At 36.1% G+C, this 18,649-nt stretch overlaps 1 protein-coding gene across 1 annotated transcript; it reads right to left on the bottom strand.

Annotated features, from left to right (window-relative positions):
- Positions 1 to 689: 689 nt before the first annotated feature.
- Positions 690 to 18,628, bottom strand: zmp:0000001301 (rab9 effector protein with kelch motifs). Its single transcript, XM_067433996.1, has 19 exons — positions 18,557 to 18,628; positions 17,138 to 17,340; positions 16,984 to 17,047; positions 16,766 to 16,808; positions 16,579 to 16,657; positions 13,894 to 13,982; positions 13,628 to 13,774; positions 9,961 to 10,012; positions 9,610 to 9,710; positions 9,441 to 9,526; positions 7,381 to 7,462; positions 7,188 to 7,273; positions 4,521 to 4,608; positions 4,384 to 4,432; positions 4,203 to 4,290; positions 2,353 to 2,453; positions 2,176 to 2,260; positions 1,970 to 2,074; positions 690 to 1,147 (listed from the first exon to the last, which is right to left on the bottom strand). Exons 2-19 carry the CDS (start codon positions 17,197 to 17,199, stop codon positions 1,043 to 1,045), a joined length of 1,512 nt encoding a protein of 503 aa, XP_067290097.1. The 5' UTR covers positions 17,200 to 17,340; positions 18,557 to 18,628; the 3' UTR covers positions 690 to 1,042.
- Between the last annotated feature and the right edge of the window lie 21 nt (positions 18,629 to 18,649).

Below are 18,649 nucleotides of genomic sequence, written 5' to 3'. Positions count from 1 at the left end.
TCTTCGGGCGCTTTCGGTTAGACTCGGCGATGATGTGTGCGCATGCGCAAGCACTGCGACATGACTGTCCCCTCAAAAATCCAATGACAATAGACAATAAAGTCTGTAATATTATGGGCTGTACACTTTATATGAAAATGAGTTTATAAATTTACTGATGGCCTACGCATTCTGTATTATAGTGTAGGAAGGGCTGTGTAGTTTTATCCCCACTATAGTAGTACTCTATAAATGAACTAAAATAGCCAATGTAAGGTGTGCTGAATATTACGTTGTTTATTAAGATTTGAGGAGAGTTAAGACAATGCACTACCTCTTTACTTTTGGAGATTTTATGAAAATGTATCAGATATTGTAAATTATAAGCTAACAGCCAGTAGGCATGTATGAGATCCTAAATGACCACATCAGATAAAAAGTGTTTTTTAATAGATATCAAAATATGATACTGCCTGTAATATATATATATATATATATATATATATATATATATATATATATATATATATATATATATATATATATATATATATATGATAATATATCTGTATTTATTTGTAATAAATCTCAGACTGCTATTTCTTGCATAACTTATATCACATCCAGATTAGTGACCCGAGGGCCTCAGTTTCTATCAACATATGCTTGTGAAAAAACATTAAAATAAATGACATAGGCCTTGGTGGCAAACTTGTTTACTTCATCACGTTTCAGAAAAATCTTTTAAAAAACATCATAAATCATCCAGTGCTCTACAGGTATATCTGGTAATGAGGCGGTCTAATGTGTTGTGACGTCCATACACACACACACACACACACACACACACACACACACACACACACACACACACACACACACACACACACACACACACACAAACACACACACACACACACACACACGCACAGCAGAAAAATCAAATCATCAGGCAGACAAACAAACCCAAATATCACAGTAAGGGAGTGGCATCAATAATCTCGCTGTTTCCCAAACAAAACTCGGGCTGTCTCCCTCTGTGGTTGCCATGGAGACAGTGTCTTCACATGCCTTTGAACTGCTGCATAATGGACAGGAGCTGCTCACTGCGTTTTTGGATATTGCACTGCTCCTCTTTGAGTCTCTCCTGCTCCTGGAGCACCTCCTCCTGGAATATTCAGACAGTATCAATAAATAACCGGCAGGTGACGTGGCATGATGAAATGTTTAACAGCCGTCACTCCATGGATAAAAACGGATCTTTTCCAGAGTTTTAAGTGTTAGTTCAGTGTGAACTGCTCCTGCAGTGACACTTTTACTCATTACCATTTGTGAGAAAGCCACTGTTTGAGCAGGTACGGCTGACATGAAGGAGACTTTCATCGGAATAGTTCATGCAAATAAATAAATAAATAAATATATAATATCATAGACAGTATGCAATTCTGAAATATGTATCAAGATATTTTTATTACATTTTTAAGCGAGTCAAAAGGATGAACTATATTTTTACTCTTGTGCATTTTATGAAAAAAATGTGTGTATATATTATTTTATTTATATATCTTTAAATCTTATTTTACACACACACACACACACACACACACACACACACACACACACACACACACACACACACACACACACACACACACACACACACACACACACACACACACACACACACGGCTGTGTGTCTATATACTATATATACACACATATATTTCACATATATAGCAGCACTATTATATATATATTATATTGTGTGTGTGTGTGTGTGTGTGTGTGTGTGTGTGTGTGTGTGTGTGTGTGTGTGTGTATCTACTAACGCAGTCACTAATCACTGTTAGACAGCAATCAAAAATCATACAGGGAATGCTACAGAATGTTATTCCAAGATTAAAATGCTAAATAAGCTGTTCTGTCTCTGTCTCTGTCTGACAGCGGTTTTTATGGAGTGAATGTTTGTGGTTATTTTAAAGTCACACACCCTTAGTTTACACAGCTCTTTCCTCTCCTTGTCGTTCTCGTCTGCGCGGGCACGCAGCCAAGCCTCGTTCTGAGCTTTGTGTCTTTCCAGCATATCCTGAAGTTCCTGTTCAATCACAACCGCAAACTTCCTTCATCCATTGTGAAGAACAGGAACGGACACATCCAAGAAAATGAATGTAATGACGTCACTTTGATCAGTAGTACCTGTCTCTGCCTCAGGAGATGCTCATTTGTAGCGTCTCTCTCATTCTGTAGAGCCTCTGTGTCTCGTGCAAGTGCTTCCTTTTCTCTGTTTCAGGAGAGAAAAGACTGTTATTTTTTGTGTTATTAGTGATTTAGACAATTAATTTGAAATAAACAAATACAACATAATCTCTATACCGGTCTAGTTTTTGGAATTCCTCATCTAACATGGCAAAAGCTTTGTGGATCATGTTCATGGCTTCATCACGGACTGTACTGAAATCTCTATGACCGCTCACCTGGATGAAATTGACATGAGTTTATTGCCTTGGTTACAAAATTATATTTTTCCATATATAAATTAATTATGTGAGCCACAGAATCCAAAGCAAACCCTTTTCCTTATATAATCATTTATATTTAAATCTAAAACCTGCATGTAAACTATAAATGGATTCACAATGTTCACACACACCAAGGGCAAATAGCGTGCCTTGTTGGCGAGTGCTATTTGCACTAGCCTCACCTAACAATGCCTGGTTGGGCCAAATAAGATTAAAAAAAGACATACGCATACACGTCGGTACTCTGTAAGGCTCAATGATGTTGGTTTTGAAGTGATCGACCCGGGTTCAAAGCCACCTTTTACAGAGCTTACTCTTCTCCTTTTTTCCATCACATATTCTGTTACACTTTTGCGGGAGCCAATCACAGACTGGCTTATCCACCTGGCACCCTATGGGCGGGTTAAACACGGTGACGGATAGAGAAATGATGGGTCGTTGCCCGTTGACCACACCTCTTGTGGTCTGATTGGTAGAAGGACTATCCAATAGCATACAGAGTCATTTGAACTATGCTCATTGATCACGTTGATACAGAGCAGATTCCCCAGACCAATGTTCAATTTTAAATTGAGCTTAGTCTGGTAATAGCCAGACAAATTTACACATAATGCAAATAACTAGTTTTACATGGTGTAAATTGAATATATTTATTATATACTTAGTAAATAGCATCTACAGCTATTTTTATATATATTTTTTATTTTTATTTTTTATATATATTTTTATAATAGCCACTGCCTTATATAAAACCGTCACTTACAGACAAAGTATTATGAAATCATTTATGGTTTGTGATGCAGCTGCAGTCAGATAAAATATATATGCATCTTTATTCATCTTTTAACAAGTTTCCTTGCAAACTCTCCATTCCACTTCGTCGCCTCGTCTCATTTACAAAATAAAATGCTCAGAACAAACATTATCCTCCGATGCATTAAAATAAACCATCCACTTGTTTGCGATGCTGGGATCCTTCTGAAGTCTAACCAGAGACACAAACGAGCTGTTTAAACCGAACGAAGAGCTGATTTCTGTTTTTAGAGCTTGCAGGATGTTTAATGGTATAAAGACCTCTTATATGTCAAAAGATCAAATGTCATGGCCGCGTTAAAAGTTTAGGGTCTGTTTTAATGTTTGTGAAAGAAGTCTGTTATGCTCACCAAAGCTGCATTTATTTGATCAAAATACTGTAAAAATAGGGAAATGTTACATTTTAAAATAACAGTTTTCTATATGAATATATAATAAAATGTAATTTATTTCTGTGCTCAAAATCAATTTTCAGCATCATTACTCCAGTCTTCAGTGTCACATGATCCTTCAGAAATCATTCTAATATTTATTTAATTTTAGCACTTTGAGATTTTGTTTAATATAAAGTGCATTATAAATAAAATGTATTATTATTATTATTATTATTATTATTATTAATATGAGGATTTGCTGCTCAAGAAACATTATGATTATCATCAATGTTGAAAACAGTTTTTATAAATGACAGTCTTTATAAATGAAATTACTGTCACTTTTGATAAATTTAATACAGCTTTTGGGGAAAAATAATTCAATACAAACAAAAAGATTTGTACAGACTCCACACTTATGAACGGTAGTGTAAACTATCACTGACCCCAAATGCAAAGCTTTCAACATTCACTGTTATAAATGACATGCCTGTGATGTTTGTGTGATGTAAATCACCTGGATATTTTCACTCCTGTAGCTCTTCACGGTCACTGGAGATGGACTCAGCTCGTACTTCACGTTGGGAATCTTTGTAGGAGTGAAGCTGATCAAGTGGAAATGATTTTAATAACAGAATGTTACTTTCATATGAAACTGGTAATGAAACTGGGTATTTTAGTCACAGAAACACACCCACCTATTACTGACACCCTGCAGTCCAAACTCAGATAAAATCTCCTTCATCACTATAATACAGTGAAGTAATGGATCAAGCTCCAATGAAAGTAAAACAGATGACTGGTATGTAGAAGTAAAGACAGTAGCATTATGTACCTGGCTGTCTCTCTGAGGGGTTTATTAATTTCATTATTTTCAAGTCATTAAATTCTTGCTCTTCATTTTTGCCTCCAAACACATAAAGCTGTAACCAAGAAGAAAGGCACTCACTTAGAAATCAACAAAGTTAGACCTAAAATATATATATATTTTTTTACAAAACTATATATATATATATATATATATATATATATATATATATATATATATATATATATATATATATATATATATATATATATATATATATATATAGTTTTAGGTCTAACCACACATTTTGTGCAATTATAATTTACTGTTAAATTGAAATTTTTTGGAAGTAAAAAGAACAAATAGTCTTAAAATTTACAATGAAAACCCATTAACTGATATTCCCAGATTTCCCTGTGTGACACTTTACATTTGATTATTTTAATAATTTTGTTTCTTCTTAGTTTTCAGTCATCAGTTTTGTACAATTATGTACAAATCCGTTTTGTCAATGCATTATTTTAGTGTCACGTGTGTTACCATGCATGGTGTTTTATACTTGTGTGTATGACTCTGTGCATCTTCTATTGATGTCAGGTCAGGTCACCTTTATTTATAAAGTGCTTTTTACAGTGCTGATTGACTCAAAGCAGCTTCCCAGTGTTAACAGGAAAGTAATGCAACGGAATTTAATTCACTTTACAGCCACTGAAATGGTGAAAACGGTGATGTAATCCAGTTAATTTCAGTTATCATATAGTATCAATGCGGGCAGGTCAGTAATATAGCTGAAATTTTAGTGTCCCCAACTGTGCAAGCCAAAAGCCAAAGGCGATGGTGGCAAGGAACCAAAAGTCCTTCAGGGCCAGAACAGAGAAAAAACCATGGGATAAACCAGGCTCAGTCAGGGTGTCAGTTCTCCTCTGGCCGATGAACAGACAGTGTAGGATTATAATTCTGGCAACATTACAGGTTAGAAGTATATTAATGTTTACCTCAGTGTGTGGAAAAGCTACCTATGATTCATTTTCTTCTAACCACCAGTGTTATTATGGTGGATGATATTTTATTTGTAAAGTACAAGAGATAAATGAAAGGTAAACAGAAAAATATATATTTCAAAAACTACTGATAAAATGAATGAAGCATGACAAAATTAAGTAACTTCAGAAAAATAGGGTTCATTAGTTAACTAGATTATAGTTAATATGAACTAAGAATGAAAAATACTTCAACAGCATTTACTAATTTGAGTTCTTATCATTGTTAGTTTGTTAGTTAATGCATTAACTAATGTTAACAAACACTTTTAAAGTGTAAATCACTGAAACCAATTCAAATAAAAATGAAAACTGAATTTTTTAAAATAAAAGCTATTTCAAAATATCATTAAAACTATAATAGTATATAAATGTAACCCCTACTATTTGGACTGGGACTTGAACCTGGGTCCGCTGGCATGGGAGTTGGACGCTTTAACAAGGAGGCTAAAGGCTGCAACCTCTAGTGTCCGTCGCTAGAGCGTCTTTTAAGATCAGAGTGAGGTTTACTTGCACAGCATTACTATCTTACATAAATATACTAAAATAACACGGTCACGTACCAAACATTTAAAACACATCTAATCATCCTCCCTTCTGACTTCTGATTTTCATGTGTTATAGTAATAATGAGCCTGGATGCCAGCCCCGCCCACAACATTTGAGCTCGGGTGGTTCGGTCTGGACTTGATCCATAGAGGAGTAATTATGCCTGAACAGAAACTGTTCAGACCAATGAAATTGTCAGGGCCGGCTTCATTCACGTCATCAAAGGCGCTTGAGTTGAATTTGTTCTAACCTTTAATGGAGAACTTGTTCGTATCTGCATTCACCTTCACTATTTCTTTCAGAAATGATGATCATGTTGGGTAAGTGTATCCTTAAATTCTTTTTTTACAACACAGGCAAAGATCGTTTATTCCAGATTGCGTGCAGACAGGGTTACCTAGTTTAAAAAATTTTGCATTTGAGGGGTAAAATTTGTGTTATTTTGGTACTGCTGCTTGCTAAAATTCGCATTCCTGGGCCTATATATCACATAATTGAGGTCGCTTTAACCCTCGGGAAAACCGCAGACTTGGCAACACAGTGCAGTTGAGTTCTGTTGACATTTGACAACTAACGTGAGGCGTCGTTTCGTTGCTCTGATTGGTTGTTGGTCTATCCAATCGAGGTCTTTCCTGGTTCGGTTGAAACCCGCCCCATAATCACAGCCCAATGGAGCAGTTTCAGACTCATATTCTGACTAGAATTGAGTATGACCACGTCAGGCTAAGTAATAATAGTTAAGTGATGAAAATTCTGTATTAACACAAATGGAAGTCTGGCAATGATGTGATTAAAACGTGACACAAGAACTCATATATTTTGTCTACATTCCAGCTGTCATTCTCAATTCTCACCAGCTCACATTCTGGACATTTATCAAACAACTTCATGAGGTGCATCATGGGATGCTTTTTGAAGAAGGAACATGTGTGTTGATCATTTCATGATGATTCTCCTTCAACTCATTAAGTAAAAAAAAAATGAAAATCAGCATAAGCCTTTTGATCAATCGTTTTGTGATCCTGAGAAACAGTCGAGTGTGTCCAGACGTTTTGAATGGCAGTGTGTGTAAAACAGACCCCCAGTAACAGACAGACTCACATACATGACTATGGACGATGAAAGCCGCGTGTCCATGACGTCTGGCGGGAGGGATGCCGACGTACAGCGGTACCTTCCATTTCATCTTTGCTGGAGATACAGGCTGAGTGTTAGTGTCTGTTCATTCACTGGAAATGACTATAAGGAACAAGGATTTTCTTGGTATCAGAATTACTCAGTTTTGCTTCTTATCTTACCAATGCTTAATTTGTGAATTTCATTGGTGGATGTTACCGCTCCGTCTGGATTAGAGATTGTTCCCCCAAATAAGTAAATATCCTGAATCAAAATAACAATAGTGAGACATGAATCGTGACAAAAAAACATTATTATTTTAGCTCATACTCATACGAAATCTTTAAACTCCAAAGGCCCTATCATACACCCGGTGCAATACGACGCCAGACGAGACGCAAGTGTTTGTTGCTAATTTCAGCCCAACGCAGTTTTCATTTTCACGTCCAGCACCACGGTTTAAATAGCAAATGCCCTCACTCGCACCATCTGTCCGCCCATGGGTGGACTGGTCTGATAACCAGGTGTGTTCAGATGCATTGTTGGTGTGTTGCTATTTTGAGGAACTGAAAACGACTGAACAAAAACCTGCTCTAAAGTCAATAGCGCAGTATTTGTTTGGTTTATTTAAAGGGTGTGTTAGAAATATGCACCTATAGGCGGATGCACAACGTGCGTACACTCTGATTATTACACACACAGGAGCAGCACACTTAAATATTACTGTGGCAAGGGGGGCGGGGTTCAGCGAGGTCTCCAGCGGGAGAGAGAGCCGCGGGACGAGCGGTAAGTGAGTGGGTTGGACGCAGATTGATAACACCTGTATCTCGTTTCAGTAATGGGCGCGGGGAGAGTACGAAACGCCAGGTGAAACGGAAGCAGGCGAGAGAGAGACGGACTGCTGACGCACCCAGAGACACTGAGTTCAGAGTTCCCGGATACCGGAAGTACCGCAACCCGGAAGTGAAACCTGAGTTTATGAGAAAGATACACACTGGAGTGTGAACACAGTAATTTGAGTTATAAAAGAGGTCAGCAGTCCACCCGACCCCCGTGTCCTCTTCCTTCCTTACCTAAGAACTTGTTACAATTACAAATAAAAGCAGTCCTCTCTGGAGAAGCGTTTAGTCTTTCTGCTCACAAATCCCGCTATGTAAATAGCAAATCTGCCATGGTGCGAGCACAACTGGCTTTTGAAGGTAATGGGAGATGAGACTCTGATTGGTTTATTGCACGTTACGCCCAAAACACACTCATGACTCATTAAGAGATTAGGGAGAACCATGCGCCGGCAGTTGTTCCCATTTTTAAACAAGCAAAAGTGAATTCGAACACATCCTAAGTGCACCTGCGCCATGCGTTTCAGTAATAAACTGCAGTGTTTTCTTCATTCACATTTATTTCAGAAAATGTACAGTACTGATCAAAAGTTTGGGGTAAGATTTTTTTTATGTTTTTGAAAGAAGTCTCTTCTGTTCACCAAGGCTGCATTTATTTAAAAGTACACTTGCAATTTTTATTTATTATTTGATTCCAAATGCAATTAAAACTGTAAAATTATGAAATTTATTATTAAAATTTAAAGGAACACTTTTCTATGTGAATAAATGTAATTTATTCCTGTGCTCAGAGCTAAATTTTCAGCATCATTACTCCCGTCACATGATCCTTCACACTGTAAAAAATTTTTAGAAAAAAAGTTACCTGGTTGCCTTTGAAATTAAAAATGTTTGTTAATACAGTTCACATTTTTTGAGATTTGACAACCTTTATTCAAATATTATTAAAAGATTTTGTGAGTATATTGGGTAATTGTGTGTGTTTTATTTCTGATGACGCAGTGAAACATGCCAAATAGTGCTATTTTCATGATTTATCAAATTTTTTATGCGGTTCAAATACAATAATGTTTTGAGTTTCTATTTACTAAACAAATTTCCTTCATTGTATTAACTCAAATTTTAAATTTCATTAAACTCAAAATTTTAAGGCAACCAGGTTACTTAATTTTTTAAGTTAAACCAACAAAAACCAACAATTTTTTTACAGTGCAGAAATCATTCTAATATGATATAAATCTTTTGTAAAATTATAAATATCTTTACATTCACTTTTGATTAATTTAATGTGTCTTTTCTATTATTATTATTATTATTTATTTATTTTTTATCTTACGGACCACACACTTTTGAACAGTAGTGTATAAATCCCATCATGTACTCCAGTGAAATGACTGCTTTACCTTGTCATGATGTGGTGTAAAGGTTTGACCGGCACAAACAACGGGAGATTCTCCTTTAACCTTACACTGTTCCCACACCAGAGTCTCTATGGGAAAACACCTCATTACAGTCAGGCCAATTAGACGTACAATTACAACTTGAATAGTAACTCTATTCACGGTGCTGTACCTGTATTCAGTGCATACATGTCTTTGAGTTGAGACCCATCCTCTGAACATCCACCAAACAGCAATATCTGCTCTCCGACCACAGCAAATGAGTGATCATATCTACAGAACAAAAGAGGAAGAACGCGGTCAGACGGAAAGACAGCAGATGCTGGGCTTGAGTCTCTGGAAGAGGAAAACCACAAAATAAATTCAGCTGATCAAACGGTCGTTTTAAACAGATGGCCCTTGAATACAGCTTCATTTCCAACAATCATTCAGTCAGCCAGAGTCACAAAATGTACGCTTTTATATGTTATTCTGAACACAGTTTTAAAGTTAAATCTCATGCTTCATTCAGATCACTATTTACCTTTCTGAAGGTTGAGTTCCTGTAGTTTTAATAGGCATCCAATTCAATGACACTGAAAGAAGTATGCACATACAGTAAGTTACAATTAAAGGTAATAGCCACCCAAAAATTACTCTCATAATTTACTCACCCTCAATCCATCCTAGGTGTGTATAACTTTCTTCTTTCTGATGAGGACAACTGTGGTTATATTAAATAATATCCTAGCACCTCCAAGCTTTATAAGGGGGATTTAAACAGAACTTTAGTTTTCACCAAAAAAAGTTTAGCACCAAAAAAGTGCATACATCCATTATAAAAGTGATTCACACAACTGCTTAATAAAGTCAGAGGTCACTCTTCAGCTGGAACTTGACTCGTGTACAGCTGACACCGGACGCCAGCGATTATAGTTTATAAAGTTATAAATATTGATATTTTTCTTACAAGATTGCATGGCTTGACTTCGGAAGGCCTTTATTAACCCCCTGTAGCCGTGTGGATTACTTTTATGATGGATGGATGCACTTTTTGAAGCTTCAAAGCCAGGATATTTTTTTAATATAACTCTGATTGTGTTCGGCTGAAAGAAGAATGTCATATACACCTGGGATGACTTGAGGGTGAGTAAATTATGGGATAATTTATTTTTCGGAAGAACTATTCCTTTACCAGAACACTTCAAAAAGATTATCAATGAATAATGACTTAAATGTTTCTCACAAATATTTCTTGACTTTCATGCTGCTTGTAAAGTGGTTTTGTGGTTTGGAACAACACAAGAGTCAGAAAATAATTACATATTTTTTTGTATTTTTGCATTTAAAAAGAAATTAATACAACACTGTAAAAACTAACAAATGTGCTTGTTTTTGTTGACTTTATTTAATGTGCAACTATTTGTAGAACTGTCTCCAGCTGCATAAACTACTTAGACTAGTCTTACAAGTTAGTCATCAAATTTTTTTCTTTTTCTTAAAACTTTACTTTTTGGCAGTTCGTCCACATGCAAACGCAGTATCCGGACACTGAAACCAAACTTTTTTGAAAACTCCTGCCAGGGTGAACATTTTTAGAAACTCTGATTGCAGACAGTGGTGTGTGTGGACAATGAAACTTTAGATTTTGTCTTGTTGCATAAGAACCAGTAATAAACAATTTTCCAGGCTTCTGATTGGCCAACATGGCTTTACGGTTAGGGTTATATTGCCACCCGTTGGTTTGGCATGCTCTTGACAGTGCTTCACAATGGCTGCGTCTGAAACCTGGAAAATGCTGCCTTCAGAGGACACAAGGCAGGAAGGCATCAAGCCACGTCTGAATCTAATGTTTGCTTCACTTCCTGTCTCCTGTCTCAGACAATGCTGAATAAAGTCAGAGTTTTTGATATTTTTGGACCAAAACGTATTTTCGATGCTTCAAGAGATTCTATTTAACTAACTGATGTCACATATGGACTACTTTTATAATGTTTTTATTCCATGGACAGTAAAGTGGGCATACACTGCATATGCTCTGGGACTAAAATCTAAAATATCTTAAACTGTGTCTGAAGATGAACGGAGGTCTTACGGGTGTGGGACGACATTAGGGTGAGGAGTTAATGACATCAATTTCATTTTTGGGTGAACTAACCCTTTAAGTTTAAGTGGACCATGAATATGCAAATTAGCCCCGCCTCCACTTACTCACACCTGCTCAGAGACCCACAAGCTCAACTTACTGAGGTAAACACTGCCCAGTGGTATCGCTCTTTAAAATGTCAGACACATAACGGTAATTAAAATGATTAGCCTTTTTCTTGACTACATTATTGAACGGCTAATAATGTGCATCATATACATATTTCACCTGCTATATTGCTAAATGTACCCGATTTTTTATATCGACAGAAAAATATACCGGGATAATCTGCTTCTCTTGAGACTCCACTGCTTCACAGCATAGTTAATGATATGCTAATGCCCGCCCACACGTGGATGTAACTGGTTACAAGGTAGTTTGTGACGTCAATAAACCTGGTGATTTCAAAACCATGCCTTTGGTTCACTGGACTTTTAAGGAAAAACAACACAGAGTAATGGTGTTGACGTATTAATTTGCACATGGTTTGTCTTAAAGCATATTAAAAACACCACATAGACATATAAACAACATTAGAATCTGTGTTTATGACCGTGTTTATACAACTGGTCTAATGTAGCTCAAGCTTCTTATTATTTGAGTACAAAGTCTCAAATAAGTTAATCACGGTAATGAGATCAATCTAAAAAAACATATTTCATCTTAGCTAGAGTTTCCCAACCTTAGGTCATTCAGTGTTCAAAGTTGAACAATAAAGACCTTAAAGATCACTATATGTCTTTAAAATGTGTATACGAATATTCAAAACACTTTTTAACGTCTTACGATTCTGACATTCAACAAAGATCATTTGTATGTTTTTTATTGTCTTTTATCTTAACCTACACTCTTGAAAAAATGTTAAAACTTTATATTACTGAACACATTTATTAAAGGGGTGGTTCCGTGTTTTTTTTCTAGGATTGGTTGTGTTTATGGGGCGCAGTATAACATGTCTTAATACTTTTTTTTTAAAACGCCGCATTTTTCTTCTATTCTCCCTTTATTCCACACCGCTGTCTCCACTGTCTCCTTTGAACGGCTCGTTTGCTTCCTGCTTCTATGAAGCCCATCCCTCTGAAAAACGCAATGGTCTTAGATTGGTTAGATGGCCAAATGTAGTTTCCTGTATTTTTATTGGCTGAAGTGCCAAGCACAGGTTGTCCGGAAACGCCACGCCCCTTACCATTACGGACAGAAGTCACATCTGCGGAGACTAGCGAGGGTTTATGATGTCACCAACCCAGAAGAAGCTCGTTGTAGTCCAAACCGGCCGTTTTTGTAGGCAATAAACTGCCATAACTTTAAAAGACAATATCTCCGTTTGCATTGAACTTTCAGCGCTGTAACTTTGCAGATACTGTTTATGCTCAAGCAGCAACATTACACACTAACTAAAGTAACAAAAACTGAAATTGCATGCAACCACCCCTTTAACCCCTTAACTGTCACCCCCCTTTTTGAGAATAGTCATGAAAATGCACTATCTAAACTTAAAGGGCTGTAATTCATGAATGCTTTGGAATATAGACTTAAGTTTGATCTTGATTTAAAGATGACAATCAGCAGATTATTGTTGAAGTGAAAGAAATATTAAATTAAAGAAAAGTTATGGAAGTTTAAATTTACTGAAAATGAAAAATACAGTACTAAATATTATTTATTTTTTTATAAAATAAATATTTTACAAAAAATGTTTTACTCTAAAATTAATATGAAATCAAAGCCATATGTCTAACCAAATTGTGTTCCAAATTTGAAGTTGATATCACAAAAATTGAAGTCCCCATGAGATTATGTTTAGGCGCTATACCAAAAATAGCCCCCGGATGTCATTCAATTTCCATTGACTGTTTATTTGATGTATTTTCCTGTAAATTTCTGTCCAAATATCACTTTCATCATAAAACAGTCACCAAATATGGAACATTGAGACTCAGTCATAAATGACTATTTTACTGTCATCATGTAATTTTTATCATAAAACAATGGACACATATCTCTTCAGGAGTGCAGTTCAGTGTCTGAGATGAACAGGGATTGGTGAAGTCCTCACAGTACTGACCTGTGTTGAACATCATGAGGTCATTCGTCGGGACTCCATCCAGAACCCCTCCGTACACATAGATATTTTCTCCCAGAGCGGCTGCGCTGTATCTCAGCGTCCGCAGAGTCACGCCTGCAGTGAGCAGCTTCTCCCACGTCAGCGTCACTGAGAAGGACCAGAGAAAACCTCAAGCATCTTAACATGGTGTCGCAAACAAAAGCCATTTGTTGACATTATATGCATTGACACATACAGTATGTGCTATAAATGATCTAGTGTCTTACCAATGTCAAAGCAATAGACGCCTGGGAGACACTCTTTAGCGTCAGGATGTGAGGAGCCTCCAAACAAATAGAGTTTTCCTTTGACAACACTATGGGAAAAGGGGAAAGCATGTTTAGACTATGTCACTTTTGATTTATCATCAAAATGAAGTGTATGTGTGTAATGTGAAAAGTTTGAGGATAGTAGGATTTTTTTTTTTTTTTGGAAAGAGATGAATACTTTTTTTAAGGCAGCACAACAGCTTTCAACATAATAATCAGAAATGTTTTCTGAGCAGTAAATCATGAAACGACTAATCAGACAATTATTTATTCATTATATTTAATGAATGATCCAGCAAACTTACTCTACCAACAAAGTTTGGTGAAAACATCCCCTAGTGGAGCAAGAAAGGTCTCTGTTACCATGGCTACCATCAGATAAGACTTGGTTTATGACTTAAAGGAATTTCCAGAGAGCTGTGACCATAATGGATTCTTGATGAAAATGGACCCAATGCCCTAAAGACTTTCCTGCATTATTTATAGAAAAAACTGTTCTATAAAATGAACATCCACCCCAGGACATTGTGTGTACAATTTAAACCGTTTTGTAAAGGGTCTCTTGTATGATATTTCGTTTATGCATGTCTTATGAGCAACTTACTAGTTGATGTAAGCTCATATATGTCCATCAAATTCTATCATATTAATGCTCGTTTCACAACTTACACCTTTGTGTTTGTTACTTCCTCGTAGGAGGCAGTGTGTGTTTGTTGTATTAATTAATTGAGTATGAATGGGCACAAACCCAGTTTAATCATGCTTGAAACAAAGAGCCATCAAATCTCCAGAGGAATTTCCCGCTGGGAAATACCAACAATCCCATCGAGGGTGGGATTTCTCAAAGACTCTTAAGAGAGATGCACAGATCCTCTCATCTCTCTTTCTGGCTGAACCAACACCTCATCTTGGCCAGCAGGCCAGGCCGATACGGCCTACACACACAGAGCCATGTGCTGTGTGGGACAGGAAACCCAATGCCCCCACACGGCCGCTGGGCCAGCAGGCTCAAACTCCCACGCTACATGCAACTTCCTTAACCCCGACACAGAGTCGAAGCAACAATGCAAGCTCATCATTTCTTCTTCAGTCAACGCAGAGGAAAATCAATTGCAACACCTTCGAACCGAACTATCAAGACTATCTCCTGCAATTTCACCTCAGACGCTCTTCTACAGCTCAGTCTAAATGCAAGTAACGAACAAAACACAAATCGCTGTGTAGTTAGTAAAACTGTGAACCCCTTTTGTCAGATAAAGGAGCTTATCATTGGGCGTGTTTACATGCACGTTCTTAAGCCGATTATGCCTAATAAACCGACAATGAACATGGGTATGTAAAGGCGGTAACCCGTTTTCTTTTATCGTATCGAGTAAGGTCATAAACGGTGTAAACCGGTCGGGACAGGTAGTTTTTTTGTCCCTTACCCCGATTTCATGCTGCATGTAAACGCATTAACCTCACCTGCATTCTGTCGGCTTACTGAAGTGCGCATGTGTGATGTGTAAAAAACCGCAAACTTAGAGCTGATATAAACGCATCCAGACAGAGCGAGCTAGCGTTTTACATGAAATAAGGACATATATCACAAACGCAGACTCTTTTAAGACCCAGAAAATTATAAAGATGTGTTCTCATCTCATGCAGCAGAAGTAGTAGGTTCAGTCCAAACGCTGCTTCTGATGAGGGATAATGTGAGCCGTAAATCTCCCGCTGATATGCTTTATTCAACATCACATCTGACGTAACATTTGAAGAACTCAGAGTCAGATACGGACATTATTATTTTTGACGTCCATACAAGGAAATAACCCGGTTTATTAATAAAGTCATGTAAACGCGGTTTACTTGCGTTGTCAGTTTACTGGTTTGCATGTAAACGGGGAAAACTGATTATTTCAATAAGCTGATATTATTGAGTTATCAGTTCAAATTGTCGCTTAAATGATCGATCTTATGCCGTCTTAGCTCTTGTGTAAATACAAAGGAATAATAATTTTTCTGTAGTCATGAAAAATATCCTTTTCCTTAGAATTAATTAATAATCAATACTGCACGTTCACAGGATGAACGGATTAATTGATTGTAATGTTAATGTAGCCACATCAAGTTAATCTATTTAACTGATTAAAATTTCATAATTAATCACAATGAGATATGAATAATTATTCATATTTGAGCTGTCTTTGCCTATTCGCTCCAACCATCATATTACAATTCGATTTGATCACATGAATAAATTACATGTTACTATATATTCAGATAAAAATTATGACTAACACTTATGCATAATGCATTATAAAGGTATTCATTATAATGCACTATATATTTTTTAATAAATAATTGTAACCAAAGTTAAAAAGCATTATAATATTTGCAGTTGTGTTGTTGTCGTGTTTTAATGCATTATACTTTCTAAAGGTGTGTTCAATGATAGATAAGTATTATAATGTATTATAACTGTGGTTACAATTATTTGTGAGACTATATAATGCGTTATGCATAAAGGCTTTAAGTAAAGTGTTATCCAATTGCTTTTAATCGTAATAAAATGCCTCTTTTTTTACAGTATTTTTTTCTTTCTTTCAAAAACATTAAAAAAATCATATCGACCACAAACTTTTGAACAATAAATATCATTACCATAGAGTGTGTCCTTCTCTTACTGTGGGAACATCACCTTTCTGGGGCATCAGCTCCCATGTTACTCCATTAGATGAAACTAAAACAGAAGAAAATGTTAAGGATATAAACTCATGAAATCAATGATGCATTTAAGTAAAAAACATTTATGCATCAATACCAAGATATTTCACCAAAAGTAGGCTACCTGTGATCATGTAAAAGTCATTAAGATATACTGGAGGATCCTCCTAAAGACAGAACAATAGTTTACATTTACATTTAATCATTTAGCAGACGCTTTTATCCAAAGCGACTTACAAAAAAGGGGAGAGCAATAGAAGCAAATAGTTGCACACACGTCTATATTTTTTAACCAACAAGTGAAATAAGTGCAGTTTTCAGCAGTTTATTCGATTCACGCACCTCACTTGATGCTCCTCCAAACAAGAAAGCAATATTTCCTGCTACAGTCATCGCATGGCCATATCTGTAAATGAGTATGATGTGAGCATATACTGAGCAACCATCATTCAGAGGCGTCACAAATGACAGAGAAACACCTGTAAGCAGAACTTACCTTGGGCTTGGTGGGACCCCTACAATTTCTTTGTCAATCCAATGTCCACTTGCTAAAGCCATTTCTGACACCTAATTTCTTTAATCTATGTCTTGTGAAAACCAATAGGGAATGTATCATGTGCTAAATGTTTTACTGTCCCATTGGGAAACATTCACACACAGGCAAACTGTCTCTGCTGGTAAGATGAGGATACCGGTTGCCTAGTGACACAAATAAACAAACTTTAGCAGCTCATCACACTAACTGATCTGGGGCCACCGCCACAGAGAGACCCATTAACTTAATTGAGGCAAAACACGAACATGATTAAGACTGAATCGCTTCATAATATCATAATGCACAATATTACACTTATTTTGTTTTTGTTTAATATTACAAAAGTCTTTAGCACAATTTTAAATACAATAACTTTTAAAAACCTTTAATAAAATATATATTTATTTATAAAATAACATTATAAAACTTCATGGATTATTTTTATATTTTTAATCTAGTTTTGTTTTTAATGTTATATTCCACTTAGCATTCTTTATTTTGCTTCCTGTATCTCTTATTTAATTTATTTATATTTATATACTTGTACTATTTCAGGTTAGTTTAAATTTAAAAATGCAGTTTATATAAATCATCTGTGTATATGGAGGGCCAGATTACAAAATATTTATATTTATAATATCGAAATATTTATATATGGCTAGAAAGAAAAAGGGATTGATGGATAAAAAACAGAAAGAAGGATAGATAGGTAGACAGACAGACAGAAAGATGGATGAGAAAGAAAGAAGGAAGGATGGATAGATAGAAAGAAATAAAGATGGATGGATGATAAAAATAAATAAAAAGGATGGGTGTAGATAGATAGATAGATAGATAGATAGATAGATAGATAGATAGATAGATAGATAGGTAGATAGATAGATAGATAGATAGATAGATAGATAGATAGATAGATAGATAGATAGAAAGAAAGAAGGATGGATGAATAGAAAGAAACATGGCTGATAGACAGACAGATAGACTAGATAGATAGATAGATAGATAGATAGATAGATAGATAGATAGATAGATAGATAGATAGATAGATAGATAGATAGATAGATAGATAGATAGATAGATAGATAGATAGATAGATAGATGGACGGATGTACATACAGATAGATGGATGATGAAAAGTAAAAAGGATTGATTGATATAAAGAAAGAAAGAAAGAAAGAAAGAAAGAAAGAAAGAAAGAAAGAAAGAAAGAAAGAAAGAAAGAAAGAAAGAAAGAAAGAAAGAAAGGATAGATGGATGGATGGATAAGGTCATCAACAGTAATCAGTGCTGATTCTGAAGTGTCATCCTCCACTGTGAGCCTTGGTAACGTCCTCTGAACAGGGAACGCATCCTCTGATAAGGTAATAAAGCGTGACGCACTGCCGTCATCTGCCCAGTGAGAGACCGGTCCATCATCACCTGAGTCCAGATCAGCTGAGAGCAGCATCCGCCACCGCACAGGAACCCGAGCCT

This window comes from Pseudorasbora parva, chromosome 23 (assembly GCF_024679245.1).
Source record: "Pseudorasbora parva isolate DD20220531a chromosome 23, ASM2467924v1, whole genome shotgun sequence".
NCBI lineage: Eukaryota > Metazoa > Chordata > Actinopteri > Cypriniformes > Gobionidae > Pseudorasbora > Pseudorasbora parva.
The sequence above is the reverse complement of the archived record's forward strand: the minus strand, read 5'-3'. Positions and strand labels throughout refer to the sequence as shown.